Raw genomic sequence first — 21,782 nt, forward strand, 5'->3', positions numbered from 1 at the left:
CCAGACTTCTAATCCTAGGAAATAGTGCATAAGTCCTAGGTCTTTCATCTCGAACTCAGAAGCCAACTCCCTCTTACATTCGTGAATGAGAGGGTCTGCACCTGTTAGAAATAGGTCATCAACATATAGCACCAGTATGAGAGGCTTGTCATCTATAACCTTAAAGTAAAGGTTAGGGTCGGCTTCACTCCTAGTGAATCCCAGCTTCATCAAGTAGCTATCGATCCTCTCATACCATGCTCGGGGTGCTTGCTTTAGCCCATAGAGGGCCTTCTTCAACCTGCACACATGAGATTCTCGATCATAAATCTCAAATCCTTCGGGTTGCTCCACATAGACCTCCTCTTTGATCAAACCATGTAAGAATGCAATCTTGACATCCATCTGATGTAGGTTCCATCTTTGCGAAGCAGCAAGGGCTATGATCGAGCGGATGGTGGTATATCGGGCAACAGGTGCAAATATCTCGTCATAGTCTATACCTTCCTTCTGGGAGAAGCCATGAGCGACAAAACGAGCCTTATACTTTTCCGCACTTCCATCAACTACATGCTTTATCTTGTAAAGCCATTTTGAAGTGACAACTGCTTTGTCCTGGTTTTTGGGGACCACATCCCAAACATCGTTTTTCATAATGGACTCATATTCCTCGGTCATAGCATCCTTCCATACTTGATGCTTGACGACATCTGTGAATGACGAAGGCTCATTTTGGATGATCGTGCTCATGATGGTCAGGTATCCTTGATACCTGTTCGACTTCTTACTTTCACGGAAGGTTCCTCGGGGTGCAATGTGTCCTTCAGCATCATCAAGTGTCCCCCTAAGCCATGAAGGCCTCTTCCTAGAAGAGGAAGGCCCTTGCAGAGGAGGATCAATAGGATCCATAGGTTCTTCCACGTTGAACATCGTCTCATCTTCTATTTCCTTCGGTTCCCCGATGTCAGCTTCTTTAGATCCCCTTAAAGTAGGAAGATTGTCTACTTTGCTAAGAGCCATATCTTCGTCAAAGGTGACATCATGACTAATCTTGACTTCCCTTTGACCAGCTACATAGATTCTATAGCCCTTAGTATTTTCGTTATAGCCCACGAAGATTCCTTTCTTTCCAGATGCACCTAATTTATTCCTTTTCTCTTTCGGCACATGAAAATATACAGGGCTTCCAAAAATTCTAAAATGAGATATGTTAGGTTTCTTACTGGTGAACATTCCTTTGGGAGTCTTGGAACCCAATGCTTGATGAGGACATCGGTTTTGTACATATACGGCGGTATTTGCAGCTTCGGCCCATAGAAACTTCGGAAGTCTTTGATCATGGAGCATAGCAAGGACAACTTCCACAATTGTACGATTCTTCCTTTCCGCCACACCATTCTGCTCAGGAGTATATGGTGTAGTAGTCTCCCTCTTAATGCCAAACTCTTTGCAAAAGTCATGAAACTCATTAGATTCATATTCAGTCCCATTATCAATCCTTAAGATCTTGATCTTCTTTTGCGGTTTGATTCTCGATCAAGGCTTTGAAGTGCCAAAACTAAGAAAACACTTCATCCTTCTTTTTCAAGAAGTATATCCAAGTCTTGCGAGAATAATCATCTGTAAAAGTGAGGTAATATAAACATCCTCCCAAGGAGTTCACAGGCATCATACCGGATATGTCTGAGTGAACCAACTACAATATATGAGAGGTCTTGCTTTGGCTTGAGTGGAATGGTCCCCTTTTGAGCTTCCCTTCGGCACATCCTGGACATACACCTTCTTGCTCTAATATGAACTCATGCATCCCGGTCACCATTTTTCTTACATCGGGTAGAGCTTTATAATGAAGGTGAGCAAACCTCCGATGCCATAGTTTGGACTGAAGAGATGTGTCACAAGACATGACACCCAGCAGACTTCCACCGACCTGATATAATGAATCAACTTGAAACCCAAGAGTAAAAGCATCTTTAAAGTTCTTTTTCCATACACGTACCTTGCCATCGCTGAAGGCCACCTTGTAGCCTTTGTCTTCCATTGCCGAAATGGACACCAGGTTCTTTTTGAGATCAGGTACATATAATACATCTTGTAAGTGGATGGTATTACCCTGATTCAATTGAAGAGTGACATTTCCTACGCCTTTCACGGGATATTTTGAATTATCTCCAAGAACAATTTCTAGGTTGGTTTCTTTCTCTATCAGATTATAGAGAGCTTCTTTGTAACCGGTGAAGTGCCTTGAGGCACCACTATCAATAAACCAATTTCCCAGCGAGTCCGGAGGAGCAGTAGTAGATAGAACTGCTGGTAGATAATATTCATCTTGCTTATTGTACACAGTGTTAGATTCATACCTGGAATTTCTTGCCTTCTTAAATGGTTGTCCTCTTCCTTGATTTCCGGCACTTCTTTTACATCTGCCATTTGACCTGCCATTCCTTTGATTGCCTTGAGAGGGATTTTGATCATCGTCCCGGTGTGAGTCCCTTTTATCAGGGCACTCCCTTGCATAGTGACCCGTTTTATTGCAATTGTAACATCGTCCTTTTCTTCCACCCTTTGGTCCAGCCTTTCCTTTGAATTTAGCCCCGGAATTGTTTCTTCTTTTCGTATGAGAAGAAAAGGCAGAGGGATGACCTTTAAGTATGGGAATATCTTGCTCTTCCATCCTCGTTTCTTCTTGAATGCATCTGGCCATTAATTCCTCAAATCCAGGAATTACATTATTGTTGAGAAGAGTAGTCCTGAACATATACCATTCAAATGGCAGTCCTCCAAGAGTTGTGAGTGTCATTTCCCTGTCAGGAATTACTTCCCCAATAGATAGGAGATCGTTCTTGATCTCAATGATCCTTAAGAAATATGCTTGCATACTCTCATCTTTGCCCTTCTTAATTTCCTTCAGCTTATTTCTAAGAAACAAGACTTGATTTGCATCATTAACTTTAAATAAACTCACCAGCCTATCGTAGATTTCCTTGGAGGTGTTCAGCTCGGAAACATAGGCCACCAAGCGCTTGTCGATAGAGTCCCGGATGATCTTCCTTGCTTTGACTTCTCCCTTGGTCCATTTGTTCCTAGTAGCAGCGGATGCATTTGATGGAGGCTCAACAATCCCACCTCTCACATGGTCCAACACTTCCTGCTCTTCTAATGTTAGATCGAGAGACATCTTCCATCCGTGATAGTCAGACTTCTCACGGAGATTGTCTTCAGCAAGGAAGTGTGTTGAGGACCCCATGATTTCCTTTAGATAACCTTGCCAACCTTCTCTTCGGTGATTGCTCTTGCTCTTGCTCTTGCTTGGGCTTTGTCTTCACCTCAGCTCTGATACCATGTTAAATTATGGTATGTTCTATGCTTAGAGCAGTTTACTTATTTTTCTTCTTATTAGCCATAGATTAGCAATCACATATACATTAAGTAAAGTGCAGATAGAACATTAAATGATCAACAGAAAACAAGCCAAGACAAGAGACATAGGATGTGGCAGCTAACCAGGGACAAACCCCAATGCGGAGAAACCTTTTGATCAAATCTTCTTTTATCTTCAATAGTTCAGCAGAGAGAAATAGTACAAAATCTGAATTTTGTAATTTTATATCAGCAACAGCAAACCCTAGATCAGCAAAGTCAAACTTGGTCAAACTAGCTAAAATTGACCTCTAAAATACTTGGTCAATTTCTGGTCAACTTGTCCTCGAACAGCCTAAAGAAACAACCCTTGAACAGCCCCAAAAGTTCAGTCAATTTGCAGATTTCTGAAGTCAACTTGCAGCCCTAAACTAGGGCAGTCAACACCAGTCAAACCAGAGGTCAGATCACCTCGATTTTCGTGCCAAAAATTGCGGCCTGCCTAGGAGAGGCCACCACATCCGATCCGCACTTCTAGAAGGTCAACACTAGTCAAAGAGATGACCTGCTGCCCTAGCGTCCTTCTTTCTGCGTCTTCCTTGCCCTAGGACGTCTTCCTTTCAGCAACATGTGTGAAAGAGAGAGAGGCTCCTTTTATGCGTAGGAGAGAGAGAGAGAAGATGAGTGAATGAATTGTCCAAATGAGGAGAATGCTCCTTGTATTTATATGCAAACGTTGAGGTTGAATAGACATGACTGTTGGGCTTCTGAGCCTACATAAGTTTGCTGGCCGACCTTGACAATTTGTCCATAATCAAAATAAATTCATATCTCCATAAATACTTATCGGAATCGGATGATCTTTAGATCAATCCTACACCTCTCAATGAGAGGAATCTAGGAAAAATATCAGTAGCCATAAATAAGGTGATCCACATGGAGTTTGGCCCTAGTTGCCAATTTTAATAGACCTTGATGTAGCTTCAGCAGCTTCGACCTTGATGCAACTTCAGCAGCTTTGACCTAGCAGCGTCACAATTTCGATCTAGATGTAGCTTCACAACTTCAACCTTGCAGCTTCATAATTTCGTTTTGCCCAGAAATAGTAGAAACCCTAATGAAAGAGAGAGAGAGGGAGGCCCAAAAACTTCAATCTTGATCTTCTTCTTCTTCTTTGTCCTTTTCCAGCTTCTATCTTAAGGAGATCGAACTTTCTTGAGTGAATGTGCGAATGAGGTTAAATTCCTTCATATTCATAGGCTTGTGAGGGGTAGGAATTGTTATCTTGAGGCCGACTTGTCCCTTCATGTAGGTCGACTTGATCTTTGTGCCATGACAAGGTCTTGGAGGGTCTTTTGACTCTATTTTGACTCAATAATTTTTTCTTTACAATATGTAACATGCCCAAATGGGTCTTCAATACATGAAAATGACTCAATTGACTTTATGACAAACCTAGAAGCACTCAATGGGTGCTTGACCTAAAAATAAATTTCCCTTGAGCATGAAACCCATGCCTCAAGAATACAAATAATAAATTTATTTTTCTCTTTTCATTAAATACATAAAATCACGATTACATATGCCATTATGAAGACCGAACCTAGTTACATATTTCAACACTCCCTCTTAACTAGGGAGGTATTCATAATCCATACAAGGTACTTGGACATTCTCAATCTGAAGAATTCTCATAAGAAGAGTCAGATTGGTAACCCATCTGTATAGCATCATATCATCCAGCATTGTCACATAGCAAGGCCTTGACTAACAGCTCTATCTCTCCACAAGATCAGAGCACAATGCTGGCGAGACCAATGATTTATAGACACCCTCATCATTGTCTCTCTCGGAACATACCCCACCTAGGTTCTCTTAGAGTATGTTCCACCAGGACTATTCTTATCTTGGATTCCTAGTCCTCAAAGAATATTGGTCCTCTACAACTACTCTTATCTTGGATGCCCTACCACATCCTCAAAGAGTATCGGATGCCAAATGCTTACCCAATCCTCCATTCTATCTTCCTAAGTGAAGACAAGAATGATGTGTCTATCTCTCCCTCTCAATTAGGGAGGATATGCCCATTCTAGTGAAGGAATGTACACAAGCTCTCTCTTAATCAAGGACTTGACCAAGCTCCCTCTTGACCAGGGACTTACTTCCAATAGCTCTTTAGGTGGAGATCATGGGAGCTCCTCCTTTCGATGTCATGAACTTCTTTTTCTTTATTCAAGAGTCTTCATCTTGTGGGACTTCTTCGTAGGGCATCGACATCCATTACTTTCATTCATGACTCATGTCAATCATGTCATCCTTTCTTTTATTGGAAAGTGATTTATTAGTCCATATTTGGCCTTTCCTTCATGCCTTGCTACCTTCTTCGCATCATGTTTCCTTCAGGATCTTTCATCCTACCACATGAGTGTCAGTTTGTTAGGCCCCTATACTACTAGTGTAACCCCTTATTGTTATTAGTATAACCCACTTATTCTATTGATGTGCCCATGTAGTGCCCATATTGTTACTATTGTGCCCCATAGAAGCCCACTATTGTTATTATTGTGCCCTTACATTATTATTGTTATGTCGGCTCTGATTATGTTATGACCCCTTAGACTCCTATATATAGAAAGGAGGTCTTTTCATTTGTATCATCCAAGAATTGCTCATTTATGTAATGTAAAGGAGGTTGCCCCCTCAAAGAGGCTGAATTCTAAGGCGTTGATCTATCTTTTCTATCTTTTCTTGAGCTGGTTTCATAACATTTGGTATCAGAGCTTTGGATTCTAGGGTTTCGCTGCTCCAAACAGGTCATCGTGGAATTTTCGCTATAACTTTTTTTCTGTGACGTTTCAGAAGTCGCAAAAAAAACCCATTTGAGAAGAAATCGCGCTGAACCTTGGGTCCAAATTTCAGAGCTTTTCGCGCGATATTTGCGGAGATATGATCTGAGGAAGTTGGTCTTTTTGCAGACTTCTGAATTACATTCAAAACAGGTGACCTGGGGAAAATCATCATAACTTTCTCTCTGGGAATCAGATTGAAATTTCGTAAGAAGTTACAGAAAGAGGACGAACTGTAGTTTCTTGTATGCGTTTTTCAGATCCAAAGGTTGAAACAGTGACACGTGGCACTTCATACAAGTTCGCTCTTCTGGAAAGGTCTATAATCAGGTCATCTTGGGAGATTGTGCATAACTCTTTCTTAGAGAATCCAATTTGGATCAGACTGGTGGCATTGGAAAGAGGACATAGAGGGCTACTATAGGTCGCAATTTCAGAACTTAAAGATCAAAAAGTATAGAGTTACAGTCGTTTCAAGGTCGAGCTCCTAAAATCAAGAAAAAGCAAGATGAGGAAGTTTGATGGCAAGGATCCGGTAAATTGGATACTTCAAATGGAGCAATATTTTGATCTACATGGTGTACAATTGTTACAAAAGGTATGTATTGCATCTTCATATTTAGAACCACATCAATTTTTATGGTACAAAGGGTTTTGTTCTCGTAAACAACTTGTTACGTGGTCAATTTTCACGGAGGAAATGATAGCACATTATGAGGATACAAAGAGCAACACCTTCTTTAGAGCAAAACCACAACAATTGGAAAGAGTAAAAGGGCTTTGTGACATAGTGGAAAGAAAAATTATGGAAACCAGGAAGCGTACCCCTCACAACTATAAAGATGGAAGTGTTGTTTCTCCTAGCCTTCCACAACCTACAAGGGTTACACCACAACAATTGGAAGAAAAAAGAGAAAAAGGGCTTTGTTACAATTGTGATAACAAATGCACTAAAGGTCATAAGTGTGCTGAGAAGAAATTATTTTACATAGAATATGAAGAGGAGGAAGAAAGGGATCAAGAAACATTAAAAGAAGAAGATATACGCCAGGACCCCACCCCAGAGAAAGAAGAAATGAATCAGACCATATCTTGTAAAGCATTGGCAAGAATTACCACTCCTCAAACTCTCAAGATAAAAGGACATATCAAGAAGAAAAATGTGCAAGAAGTGAAAGATCACATCGAGAAAGAAGAAATGAATCCAACCATATCTTGTAATTCATTGTTCGAAATTACCGCTCCTCAAACTATCAAGATAGAAGGACATATCAAGAAGAAAAATGTTCAAGAAGTGAAAGATCACATCAAGCATCAAGAAATGAATCCGACCATATCTTGTAAAGGATTGGAAGAAATTACCACTGCTCAAACTCTAGAGATAGAAGGACATATCAAGAAGAAAAAGGTTCAAGCAGTGAAAGATCACATCGAGCATCAACAACAAGTTCTCCAACTTTTAAAGGATAACGCCACTTCGGTGCAAAATCAAACAAAACAACAGGTAGATAAACATTGTAGTGAAAAATGTTTTGATGTAGGTGATTGGGTATTTTTACTGCTACATCTCAAGCAAGCTATTTATGAGAAGGAAATGTGGGCAATACTACATGCACTTAAAAAATGGCGACCTTACCGAATGGGAAGACTCTTCAAGGATGAGGATGTGGAAGCATTGTTTTGTGCTATTTATATTATCCAACTAGATTGGATAAACGAAGCAAGGGATGAATGGAAGAAGGACGAAGAAGTATGGCCACTTATTCAAAAGTTGCAAAAGATCCCAATTCAAACAATATTGCCAGAAATTGAAGAGGAAGGAAAAATCATATTGGAACCTGGAGCAATCACAGAAACAAGAACCCGACAGCTAAGAAATCGATCAATTTTAGAGTATCTCATCAAGTGGAAGAACTTACCCGCTGAAGATTCCACATGGGAGGACAAGAATTTTATACAGAAGCATCAAGAACTACTCAAGCGTTGAGGACAACGCTTTTTGAAGGAGAGGGGCATGTTAGGCCCCTATACTACTAGTGTAACCCCTTATTGTTATTAGTATAACCCACTTATTCTATTGATGTACCCATGTAGTGCCCATATTGTTACTATTGTGCCCCATAGAAGCCCACTATTGTTATTATTGTGCCCTTATATTATTATTGTTATGTCGGCTCTGATTATGTTATGACCCCTTAGACTCCTATATATAGAAAGAAGGTCTTTTCATTTGTATCATCCAAGAATTGCTCATTTATGTAATGTAAAAGAGGTTGCCCCCTCGAAGAGGCTGAATTCTAAGGCGTTGATCTATCTTTTCTATCTTTTCTTGAACTGGTTTCATAACACAATTATAAATGACATCTACAGCTCTTCCTTTGGTAGCCCTGCATTAGCCAATCCAGACGTTATTCAAAAAATAGAAAATGAACATTAAATCAAAAATACCTTTGTGATGTTCTTTCATCATGACATCTCCTTGTTTGCATCAGTATCTTGAACATATATTGACACATCTCCAAAAAGATATACAATGTAAGGGTCTATTTCTTTTTCAGAGTTTATAAGGATCTTCATATCTTTCCCATGGAGATATCATAGTCAAATCTTCTAGCCCTTGGATATTGATTTCCTTCTCCATAGTTGCATTTTTCATGATCTCTTCCTTTCTTTATTCGCACATTTCCTCCCAGGAACTTCCAATCATAGTTCCTTTCAACTTTGTCAACCACCTCATATGAGTATATATTATGTTGATTTCATCTAGTCAATGTGTGAACCATGCCTTCATGCATCCTTTCACAGGAGGAGATCCTTTCTTTTGATCATGCTCTTGAGGTAGAGCACTCATTCATGATATCTGCAACCATATGACATGACTTTATTTTATCAAGTACAAGCATACATACCTCATCTCTTTCTTTTGGTCATCTAGACTTCCTTTAATAGCTTCCTTGATTGAAAGAACTTCAATCCCTTGACTTGCTTCACTTCTTTTGACATCATACCATCATCCCATGAATCCCATACAAGTTGGAATTCCCAGCAAGACGCTTCTTCTAGTAGGTGAACCTTCCAATGAAGATTCTATCGGAGGATCTTGATCATCATCATCCTATAAATGCTACTTTTGAATGATGCATGACGAGATCTATACTAGATGACTTTCTTTTTCTCGTAAGTCCTACTTATGCTTCTAATAAGGTTACCAAGAGCTACATCCTTTTATAGGTGACAACCATAGACTTTTATTTCAGCTATCTTTCATGCTTCTTTATGACGATGTCATGAGCTCTTGCTTTCAATCATATGCTTCTATGATGCCATCTCCTAACATGATGCATCCTATCATGCTTCTAATGATTTCTACCATGATAGTTATACTTTACAACAAGAAAATTGAAACAGAAACTTGAAAAAAATTATGTGAGGAAGACTATCTCAATCATAGTAGAGATCTTTTACTTCCTCCTTCTTGGATTTCTTCTTTTCAACTTCTTCCACTTCTTTAGTGATATTGGCTTCTTCCCTTCCTCTTTTGTTGTTGTCCTTCTTGAGCTTTTCAAAATCTCTCTTGTAGTGCCCATATTCATGACAACCATAACATTGAACCTTTAACATGTTCCAGTTCTTCACAGCGTCAACCTTGATACAGCTTCAACCTTGCAACTTCAAAATTTCGTTTCGCCCAGAAACAGTAGAAACTCTAACGAAAGAGAGGGAGAGAGAAGCCCAAAAACTTCGATATTGATCTTCTTCTTCTTCTGCGTCCTTTTCCAGCTTCTATCTTCAAGAGATAGAACTTAAGAGTGAGTGTGCAAATGAGGTCAAACTCCTTATTTATAGGCTTGTGAGGGGTACGAATTGCTATCTTGAGGCTGACTTGTACCTTCATGTAGGCCGACTTGACCTTTGTGCCATGATGAGGTCTTGGAGGGTTTTTTGACTCTGTTTTGACTCAATAAATTTTTCTTTACAATATGTAACATGCCCAAAAGTTCAAACCTAAAAGCACTCAATGGGTGCTTGACCTAAAAATAAATTTCCCTTAGGCATGAAACCCATGCCTCAAGAATACAAATAATAAATTTATTTTTCTCTTTTCATTAAATACATAAAGTCACGATTACATATGCCATTATGAAGACCAAACCTAGTTACATACTTCAACAGTTATGATATGTTTTTACTTTTAACATATTCCCCACAATATACTGTCGGAATTTGGGCAATGTATGCATGATGGCTAACATTTCTTTGCCATAAATTGAGTAATGTCGCTCAAAATCTCTGAGTTTGCGACTCTCAAACGCTATGGGGTGGTGATCCTGCATCAAAACTGCTCCTATTCCAGTCCCCGAAGTGTCACACTCCAGCATGAATGGCTAGGTGAAATCTGGTAGTGCAAGCACAAGGCACAAAATCATCACCTACTTCATCTTTTCAAATGTTTCTTGTGTTTTATCAGTCCAACTAAAAGCGCCCTTTTTAGTGAGGTCTGTAAGAGGCATTGTCGACTGCGAGAACCCCTTAACAAACTTTCTATAGTATGTGCAGAGACCAAGGAAGCATTTCAGGTCAATTACATTTTTCAGAGCAGGCCATTCGACGACTACCCAGATCTTCTCCTGATGGACCTGAACCCCATCATTCCCAATCACATGCCCTAAGTAAAGCATCTCTATCATATCGAACTCACACTTGGACTCCTTTGCATATAGTTCTCTTCCAGAATCCCCAATACCTTGTCCAAGTGCACTAGATGGTCCTCCCAAGTCTTGTTGTAGATAAGTATATCATCAAAGAAAACCAGCAAGTACTTCCGCAACTATTTGTTAAACACATGGTTCATGCATGACTGAAAAGTTGTAGGAGCATTGGTTAGCTCAAATGGCATAACCAGGAACTCATAGTGCCCATAATGGCACCTGAAAGTTGTCTTCGAGATGTCTTGCTCTCGAACTCGAATCTGCTAGTGGCCTGAACAAAGATCTATCTTCGAAAAATATTTAGCTCCCCTCAGCTCATCCATCAACTCATCTATCCTGGGGATAGGATACTAGGTTTTTATTGTTCTCTTGTTCAGAGCTCGATAGTCAATACACACTCGCAAGGTACTGTCCTCCTTCTGAGCCATCACTACTGAAGAAGCGAAAGAACTGGAGCTAAGCCGAATATGTCCAACCTCAACAACTCCTTTATGGTCCCTTCAATTTCATCTTTGTAGACCTTGGGATGTTGTTATGACCGTCTACACACCCTCCTCCAATTCTATAACATGCTTAAAGCCCCCATCTGGTGGTCTACCTAAAGGAATGTCAGAAAAAACTTTCTAGTGTTTGCAGAGCAATACCTGAATGTCGTTTGGATGTTGTCATGGTTGATCTGACAGTCTATTATCTATAATGAAGCACTTGATTGCCCACACACTATCACTCGCTGCAACACGACCTCCATGCTATTAGATGATATTATCTTTGGTGGATATTGATGCATGACCCTCAAAACAACCTTCCCATCCTCAGCGAGATCTATAAACTTCATCTCCATGTTTGGTTTATTTGCAGTATACTTCCAAATGTAATAGAGCCACTAAATTCCTAACATCGCATTGGTGTCTAGGACGTCCACCACGAAGAAATCATCTGTCACTGTGTAATTCCCCATTATTAGCTTCAACTTGGGGATATATTTAGTGCAGTCCATCTAATGGCCACCTGATATGGCTACTACAAAGCCATCGAACTCCTCTGTGAGGATTTCTCTCCAATCAACCATGGTCGCATCTATGAAGTTATATGAAGTCCCTCCATCAATCAACATCGTCACTTTGTGTCCTGCCAAAACCCCTCTGACTCTGAAAGTGTGATACCTAGGGAATCCTGACATCAATGCAATAATAGGGGTTTTTCCCCCAGCTTGTGAAGTCTCACCCCCAACTATTGGTTGTCCATGTCCCTGTACCTGCTCTGGTGCTAACTCCTCATCATCGTCATCATTGTCACTCTCTAAATACACCTCAATATAATGGGCCTTACCCACCTTGTCCTTGCATATACACATGTGCCCTGGTGCCCAAGGCTCCTGACAACTGAAACAAAGCTTCTTCTTTCTCAACTCTTTCTGAGTCTCCTCATCCATCTTCGATTTCCTGGTCCACTCTTTTGAAAAGGTTTGACCTCTTTACTATTCTAGGGGAAGGAAGGCTTAGGAGTGAATCTACTCTTAGGAACCGCATCTTACATGTCCCTAGCTCTGTTAACAGTGTCTCGTAGAGTGGCTGGTTTATACCCCTTAACCCAACCACGTAGAGGCTCAGATAGCCCCTCGACAAATAATATCACCAACCGAGACTCTAACATGTCTGTGACCATAAATGCTAACCTCAAAAACTCTGATATATATGCCTTTGCTGTAGTATACCTAGGGGGGATAATATGGGGGAGGTACCCAAGGGAATAATGTGATGTAATGGATCATAGTTAATAAGTAAAGTGGTTAACCCGCATTATGCAAGGGACCACAAGTAGCTAGAGAATAATGTGATAAGCCCATTGTATTGGATGTATGGTATTGAAAGACCCATGGTAATTACCTCATATTATCCCCCCTAGGTATACTACATTTGTGCTACCTATCTATCTGAGTTGTGCCATCTTTCTTAAATGAATGTTCGGATCCCTCTAGTCAAAATGCTCTATGAGCCTCTGAGTGAACTTAGTGTATGAGGTGATGTTGGCATGACCCATGGTCACTAACCTCTGATACCACCACTCATGGGCATCCCCATCTAGATGTAATGTTGCCAACTTAATGGCTTCAACCTCGGTCTTAGCACTTCGATGACCCATAAAAACAAGGGATGGTCACCTTCCCCAATGTTTTTTGCAACTGATTTTGCCTCAAAGCCTTCTGAGCTACTTTAGGTTTGCTTTGTAATTAGAAGTGGCAAAAATTTGTGAAACTCATAGTAGCTTGGAATTCACATCTCAATGCTCTATACTCCTGCAAATAATCCGCATAAGGGATCCCCTGACTCGTCTGCTCTGTCTGGTCTTTTGCTGTCTCATGTATAAACTAAGGCATGTTGGGTTTGGGTGCTCTGTTATATAAGCGTGAGTGGCTTTGCATGGTAGTACAAGCATGACTTCCCTCTGCATTGTTAGACCCTTCTCCATTAACAAGTTCCTTCTTGGAGGAAGTCCCTTTGTTTGTTATCCTACTCATCAATTCCACCATCTCCTTTTGGGCCTTAGCTAAGTCATTCAGTGCACTAAGCAAGTTGTTAAAAGCTTGAGTTTCCTTGTCCCCCATGTCTGGCTCTTCTCCTTCAGGTGTTACTTCTACCTCCTTTCCACTTCTAGGGGTCTCTACTTCCTCTCTTTTCTTTTCTGGAAATTCTTCTTCCCAAGTGGGAGTGGGTTCTCTGCCTTGATAAGTCCCTTCTTTAAGTTACCCCACTGAAACAATTGTCTTCTGAACTCATGAAATCACTATATTCTACCCTTAGACCCCACAGTTGTCCAAGAACATGTTTTGATACCACTGTAAAATTCCCACTTGAAAATTTCCCAAAACACCCTTTTAGTTTTTTGAGTTTTAGTGGTTTTCTTCAGTGAGGGATTCTATCAAACATATCATAAGTATATTGTTGTAGATGTATTCCTTAATTCTGGACACAAATGGAATTAAAGTACCAATAGGAGAGAATATGAACATTACCTCAGAATAACACCATGTCATTTACATCAAGTTCATTAATAAAAGGCATCACTGATATAATAGATTCAATCATAACTTTTATTGCTTCTCCACAATAGACAACCCTGAAAATGTACTGGAATAATGCATAAGATATTAACTTCTAAGCATAGGTAGCCTCAACATTAGCTTGACACAAAGATACAAAGTATGATAGGAATAGTGGAACCTAGAGTAAATCACTGTGATGTAGCTTTACTATAATGCTCAACCCAAGAAGTCATTTCAGCAGTGATGTCTACAGGTGTTCGACCCCTTCCTTTTTCACTGATATGAATATCTTGCTACAGCCATAAATTTATTACTAGAACTCCTTCAACAAATGTTAAACTCACGCTCTCCTAACCCTATATATATATATATATATATATATTCACTATGATGTAGCTTTATTATAATGCTCAGCCCAAGAAGTCATTTCAGCAGTGATGTCTACAGGGGTTCGACCCCTTCCTTTTTCACTGATATGAATATCCTGCTACAGCCATAAATTTATTACTAGAACTCCTTCAACAAATGTTAAACTCATGCTCTCCTAAGCTTATATATATATATATAGCAATTGGGACTGATCCTGGCTCCTCAAAACAATAATTTCGGCCTCTGATAAGGGGAAATCCAACCAGCGAATAATGAAGAGAACTCGGCCCACAGTTGAGGCAAGATTACAATCAACTTACACCCTGAAATAACTCGTACTTGTTTATACAAATCTCGGGTTCTCAGTGAGGTAATGCGTCCAGTAGTGAGGGATAAGTTCGACTCATAAATAGTGAGTAATGCGTCCTTTCTTCAGTAATATATTGGCTTTGTAAACCCAACTACTCGTTCCAGAACTGAGAATGGAAGAACACAACCCTTTTTCATGATGAAAAGTGTCCTTTCCTCCGGAGAAACTTGACCTTCAAGCAAAATGAGGCTCCGCGATTAAAAGAGAAAATGCGGCTTCAATGGACATTCCTTCATTCAACAACTCGAACCACAAATGGCTTGGCAACTTGGTGTCTTCGTGGGTATTTCTCAATTTGTCAAAATGAAATAAGAAACTTCACGTTAGAAGATAAAATCAACTGATAGCACCTTTTACCTCCAATATCTTTTGCAAATCATTTTCTCCTTGATGATCAATGGTGAAATCTAAGTGATTCCACTCTCTGAACCAACACCGAAGCTAGCAATGGCGGCTAAGGTTTCTTAGACCGTAAGCTTCTCTCCAAAAACTCTCCAAGAGCTCTTTTTCTCAAAATGCAAGTGATAGAATGAGTAACTCCTCACTTTCCCTTTTTTATAATTTAGTGGTCATATTTGCCATTATTTTACTTTTTTAATTTCATAAAGTAACTTTAGGAGTTTTTCACTTTATAAAATAAAAGTGATTTTTCATTAACCTAGGATATGTCCCATTTTTCACCCTGTTAAGCATTTATAATGTTTTCCTAGGCGAATCATGTTCCCTTATTAAGATTTTCCCCGGCTTAACCTACTGGAACTTGATTAAGCTAGCGGAACCCATTTTATGCTTCCTAAACAGTTGGGGACATTACACTTTGACTCAAGTAAGTATATTTATTGGTGTGTCCTGTAATATGCAGTACAGAATACAAAATGCATTTTCCAAAAAAATAAAGAATCGGTTAAATAATTGATTTTCCTTCTATTTACACAGTGTTTGAGATGTAACATCATTTAAGATCAGAATCCATGTCTTAATTAAATCTTGTGGAGAAAATGAACATTGTTTCTATATAGTAATCTTCTTTTGACAAATAAAACTTTAAATTTGCCTTTAACTTGAGAGTTGAAATTAGTATTATTTGCATAGTAAAAAGAAAGTTTAAGAGAACTGAAACCCTCATAATGATCTCAATCCCCCAGATATATCACCGGTTTGTAGACACCTGGGTACCTCAATAATATTTGAAAGAGAACTAGAACAATATTGGTCAAACACTAAGCATCAAATGATTACAATACATTAGTCCCAGTAGTAACCAAGAAAATTCCCAGTTTCAACTTGAACTGAGTCATCTCCAAAGCTTGTCCTGTGGACAGTTAAGGTATAAGACAAAAGCTAAAGGTTAACTATATTGACAATGATAACCATGAGGGTTTCTTTGTAACATTTGGAACATTTGTCCAGATCACAAAATTAGCCATCATAGCCGACCAATCACATCAAAAGAGTATGAAGATATCTGTACATAGGGACTGGCCATAATACTATTTGTAGGACAATGAAAAACTACCTATTCAGACATGAGATACACACTTGAGTTTTATACACTGTATCCTGCTTTCTGAAAACATTACGTATATCGATCCCTCATGAAGGTTTTGCCATCCCTGCCATAGGATGAATTGTCCTGTCTATAGCTTTTCATGATAAGAATAGAGTAGATATCCATTGTTAAATGGAATCTCAGGGGGGTGATGAAAATGTGTCTCCAGCAGCAGCAGGAGGCATACGAAATGCAAGAGCGGCAGTTAGAAAAGAATTTGAAAATTCATCAGTTAGAGGATGAAGTGGATGCCTTGAGAAGGAAAATTGAAGAACTCCAACTCAAGCTGGAAGAAAAGAATGCTCGGTCTAAGGATGACACAACTAGAATTGATCACAATTACCCTCCGGCAATGGAGGATTAGCCAGTCCCCTGTGTTTTTGTTTTTTGATGTCAAAACATAAATGTATTTTGTTGTTGAATCAGTACTGTCAAGTATGTAGCAGGATTCGGGTAGATAGGTGGAATTTTGTAATTTTGGCAAAAAAGTGGGGTTTGGATGAACAGTCTGAAAATATGGCTGCCATGAATGACATTGTAAACAATCTGTATTTCTCCTGGTTTTTGGCCGCGTACGGGCGCGGATTAATATAATCTATCTACTCTTTACTGTTAAAAAAAATGGAATCTCAGGGTAATGTCAGCAATTTAAACAAGATTTTTTTTCATTGTTCCTATTGTTCATGAAAGGAGTTATCTGTTATTATATCAAAAACTCAAATTCTGTAACTGCAATTAATAGGAGGATTCATTGATTTCTGAAAACCTGGATAGAAAGATAGCATTTCAGCCAAATGACTTGCAGATCAATCCCTGTGCTAACACTTTGCAAGTTATCAGTATAAATTTGATGTTGTTATTAGCAGAATGTCCAAAGAAAAAAGTTGCTAAATATCAATTACCATACTGAGGGCTAACTGACAACTGAACAAGATTAGGAAACAAATCAGAATTGACTAATGACTACAAAAACAAAAAGCTAAAGTTCAAGGATAAAAATCTAAACCATCAATGCTTACTATTACTGAATAAATTATTTCTGATGCAACTTTTCTCCACGAGCTAAATGAGAGTTCCATTTGAACATAAATAAACTACAACAGCTTGGGAATTCCTAGAGGTGAAGATAATAAGCATGCCTTTCCCTTACCCATGCAGAAGGCTTATCGCACAAGGATTGTAAGTTAACCCCGTGTAGCTTTGCTGCATATTCAGAATTAGAAGTGAGATTGCATTAGTCAAATCACAAACAGAAGAATAAGACGAAGATATATAAATTGTTTACACCTCAACTTTCTTTGAATTTTCATTACTATTAAATAAAAAATAAAAACTACAGATTCTCAAAAAAGCGTTCATTCTATTGACATTCCCAGCATAACATTCACCTATCAGCCAGCCACGTTTTGACATGATTTATTTAAACTTCCTTTTCCTTGAAAATTGAAACAATTATTTAAACCCAAAAACTGATTTGTGAATTATCAAGTCTTGGAAAAGGAGATATAAGGGAGTTACCTAGGATTCATCAAAATATCCAGAATAAAGAATCCACCACAAGTAGATGTAACATCAGAATCACGAGACTGTTAAACCTGCTCAGACATTCCAGATCCATGCTCAATAAAACTTACCAATCCCAAAAAATATAGTAGTCCATTTAAAAGCCTCAGCACATTGCAAGTAAGCTGCCAGAGACAACACTTACATCAAAGATGAGAGTGTTTGTTTGGATGTCACTTCTTCACCCTAGTGCATATTTCTGCAAACATGTAATTTCCTAATAGTTCCTTTTCTTAGAATTTGTCAAATAGGAGTGTGTCAAGAAACTATTTGTGGAGTCAGATACAGCATGACTCTCCAGAGAATAAATGCTATGATTGGCCAAAGCCAGAAAATCTGTCTTGCTTATCATCATCATTAGTTTTCACAAGAACAAAACCTGTCCTTAGGATGATGGAAGCAACTGACATCTCTGACAACAATTTCTCAAGCAAATATCTGCAAAAAAAAATTGTCATAATGTGGCAATTATCCCAGATAGGCAATTGTCAAACATAGGTTCTTAACGAATTTAACAAGTATCTGTGAATATAGACGTTAATGAATCCAAGAATAGCCAACTTTTAACTGGGACAGCACAGAATGTGTTCACTCTGATCCTCCTCTACGTCAGGAACATACCCTGCCTCTTTCATTTGTCCAGTCAACTGCTCTAATGTTGCATATATTTTCTCTGCTTGTGGATGAAATCTATCTCCTTTGGTAAATGTATGTACTTTATTGTTGACCTCGATCCAGCTGTATCCCGGTTGTTTCTTAAGACCCACTTTTCTCATCATCTTTCTCATATGAGATGCATCACCCCATCTGCCAGAGGAAGCATAGATGTTTGACATAGCCACATAAGTTGCTGGATTTTCTGGTTGCAATTTAAACAGGTGTTCTGCTGCACGCTTCCCTAGCTGAACATTTCCATGGGTTCTGCAGGCACCGAGCAAGGCTCCCCAAACAGCAGCATTAGGTTCGATGGGCATTTTGTTTACAAAATCTTCTGCCTCATTCAGGTGCCCAAAGCGGCCAAGAAGGTCAACCATACAAGCATAGTGCTCTGCCCTTGGCATGACTGAGTTATCATTAATCATGGAATAGAAGTAATGGCGACCTTTGTCAACCAAACCTGTGTGGCTGCAAGCAGTTAGAACACTAACAAGGGTGATTCCATCAGGCTCCATACCCAGCTGTTTCATCTGTTCGGATAATTCAAGTGCCTCCTTCCCATAACCATGTTGAGCATATCCTGCAATCATTGAATTCCATGAGACTACGTCCATCTTGCCCAGCTTATCAAAAACTTCCCGTGCTTGAGTTATGTTACCACACTTGGCATACATGGTTATGAGGGCATTCCCCACAGAAAGATCTGACTCAACTCCTCTTTTAATTGTGAGACCATGAAACTCCATCCCCAGTTCTAAAACTGCTAGACTGCCACATACACTGAGAACAATTGTAAACGTGGCCTGGTCTGCCTTTTGCCCAGCCCTTTGCATGTGAGAAAAATGTTTCAGGGCCTCCTCATAAAGCCCATTTTGGGCATATCCAGATATCATTGCATTCCATGAAACAACATTTCTTTCAGGCATTAAATTGAACACTCCAACTGCATCTTCAATTCTCCCATTCTGGGCATATCCTGCAATCATGGCAGTGGATACTACCACATTGTGTTTGGTCATGTTACCAAACACTTGACGGGCATCCTCAATTCTCCCAACCTGGGCGTATCCTGCAACCATTGCACTGCATGTGAACTCGTCTTTCACGGGCATTCTGTTAAACAGTTGACGAGCATCCTCAATTCTTCCCATCTTTGCATATCCGGAAATTATTGCAGTCCATGAGACAACATTTCGCTTAGGCATACTGTCAAAAAGTTGGCGTGCATCCTCAATTCTTTCATATTTGGCATATCCAGCTATCATGGCAGTCCACGACACAACATTCCTCTCAGGCATGCTGTCAAACAATTTTCTTGCATCTTCGATTCGACCATTTTGGATATATCCCGCAATCATTGCATTCCATGCCGCAACATCCCGTTCAGGCAATTCGTCAAACAGCCTGCGAGCATCCTCTATTCTACAACCCTGGGCATACCCAGTGATCATGGCAGTCGATGAGACCACATTTCGTTGAGGCATTTTGTCAAACAATTTACTTGCTTCTCCAATTCTTCCATCGTGAACATACCCCATAATCATTGTAGTCCAAGAAACCCCATTTCGTTCCGTCATTTTGTCAAACAGTTGGCGTGCATCATTTAGCCTACCATTCTGCACATACCCTGCAACCATGGCATTCCATGAAACTACATCACGCACAGACATTTTGTCGAACACGTCGCGTGCATCCTCTAACCTCCCATTTCTGGCATATTTCGTGATCATCTTGTTGCACAAGAAAACATCCCCACGAAACCCACAGGAAGACTCCCAACTTTGGACATTCCTGTAACGTTTATTTGTCAGACCTCCTTGATTATGAGATGTATCAATATGTATTGTGTTTGAAAGAATGCTACTGTACTTTATTATATTCAATAGATTGGTTGTCCATGAATGGGATTTAAATTCAGAGTAACTGGAAAAGTCTTGGTGGGTTTGCGCCTTTGCTATGAGGTGAAGCATCCGCCTGAGCTTGAAAGAACCGAACAGCATTTTCATTTAGCTAACTAATGACAGCAAATATCGATGCAGATAAATCCCTTGCATAATGGCGACAATAATACCATGGGTTATTTTATGTTGATTTAAACGATGTTATCTATAGTTTTTTTACATTGTGGTATAATAATTAATAACATTATTTATGATGGCGGCATTGAAGTGTTTCATGTACATTATTTATGATGGCGGCATTGAAGTGTTTCAGGTTGATGGCTGCTAGGGTTTGCTCGAGTAGCAAATGCTTTCTCAACCCTGTGAAAATCACCTTTCTTCGATCGCTTCTGAAGCTCTCCCCTGCTCCCCTACTACAATACTCGAGCTCCTCCAACCCTTGCAGAGTAATAAGAAGACGCTGGGACTCTCCACGTGGTCAATGACGCTCTACTATTTCTATCTCAATGGATTGATCTGCAAATTTAACGGTCTCTTGCTTGTGGAAACTAGATCTCAAGGAATAAGAGTGGTGGCATTGTATGCATGAATCTTTTTAGTTCATTAACTTATAATGTTATAATGTTGTCAAAGAAAGTTCAAGCATAACTAATCGCTAAAAACAAAAAAAATAAGTCTAGGTATTTTGAAATTAATACTAAATCATTTCATTTTATAGATGGTTCTTAATGGTTCTTAAATATAGAACATGATGTTTTGATAATATCATTTTTTTTTACAAGTTCATTGTATTTTATTTGGTATTTATTTTTAAGTAGTGGAAAAACAATTTTTTGAATTCAGAGGTGTCTGTGATTTATAATGAATTATGAAATAAATATAGAACATGATGTTTTGATAATATCATTTTTTTTTACAAGTTCATTGTATTTTATTTGGTATTTATTTTTAAGTAATGGAAAAACAATTTTTTGAATTCAGAGGTGTCTGTGATTTATAATGAATTATGAAAAGTCTATAGGCAAAATCACATAAGTGAATTTTTTGGCCGACACGTTTCGAACTAACCAGTGTGGTTCATCAAGGCCATATGAAGAGGCAGAGCATGGCAATGGCTTAAATAGAGAGCGATGTAGAGACTAAAATTTCAAATAACGACTATTTTTTAAAATTAATATTTAAATTATGATATTAACAAATATTATTAAAATTAATATTTAAATTATGATATTAACAAATATTATTAAGTAATGGCGATATTAAACAGCAAGTTTTTGAAAAATAATATTTAAATTAATTTATTAAAATCAAAAATTATTAAAAATTCTATTAATGGTAAATAATATATAACTAACAAGAATCTAAAAAGTTAACGTCAGTAATATTTAAATTATGATATTAATTTATTAAAAACAAATATTATTAAGTAACGGCCA

General features: G+C 38.8%; 1 protein-coding gene across 6 annotated transcripts in view; it reads right to left on the reverse strand.

Annotated features, from left to right (window-relative positions):
• Positions 1-20,916, reverse strand: part of LOC149158201 (uncharacterized) — a 90,395-nt gene extending 69,479 nt beyond the window's left edge. For 3 of the 6 annotated variants that reach the window (XR_016261663.1, XR_016261662.1, XR_016261664.1), the window contains exons 1-4: positions 18,410-20,916; positions 17,934-18,226; positions 17,744-17,820; positions 17,376-17,428 (exon numbers count right to left, since the gene is read on the reverse strand). Coding sequence is in view for 1 of the 6 variants with exons in the window: in XM_089436152.1 (XP_089292278.1) it covers positions 18,100-18,226; positions 18,410-20,451 (2,169 nt within the window). In the remaining 5 variants the exon portion in view is untranslated. Of the gene's footprint in view, positions 1-17,375; positions 17,429-17,743; positions 17,821-17,931; positions 18,227-18,409 lie in introns of those variants that run through there. The other 3 variants (XR_016261666.1, XR_016261665.1, XM_089436152.1) reach the window with 3 other exon arrangements.
• Positions 20,917-21,782: the final 866 nt, after the last annotated feature.

The sequence above is a fragment of the Pinus tabuliformis genome, chromosome 5_2, assembly GCF_031772625.1.
Source record: "Pinus tabuliformis cultivar Carrire ecotype Pingquan chromosome 5_2, CPIR1, whole genome shotgun sequence".
NCBI classification, from domain to species: Eukaryota; Viridiplantae; Streptophyta; class Pinopsida; order Pinales; family Pinaceae; genus Pinus; species Pinus tabuliformis.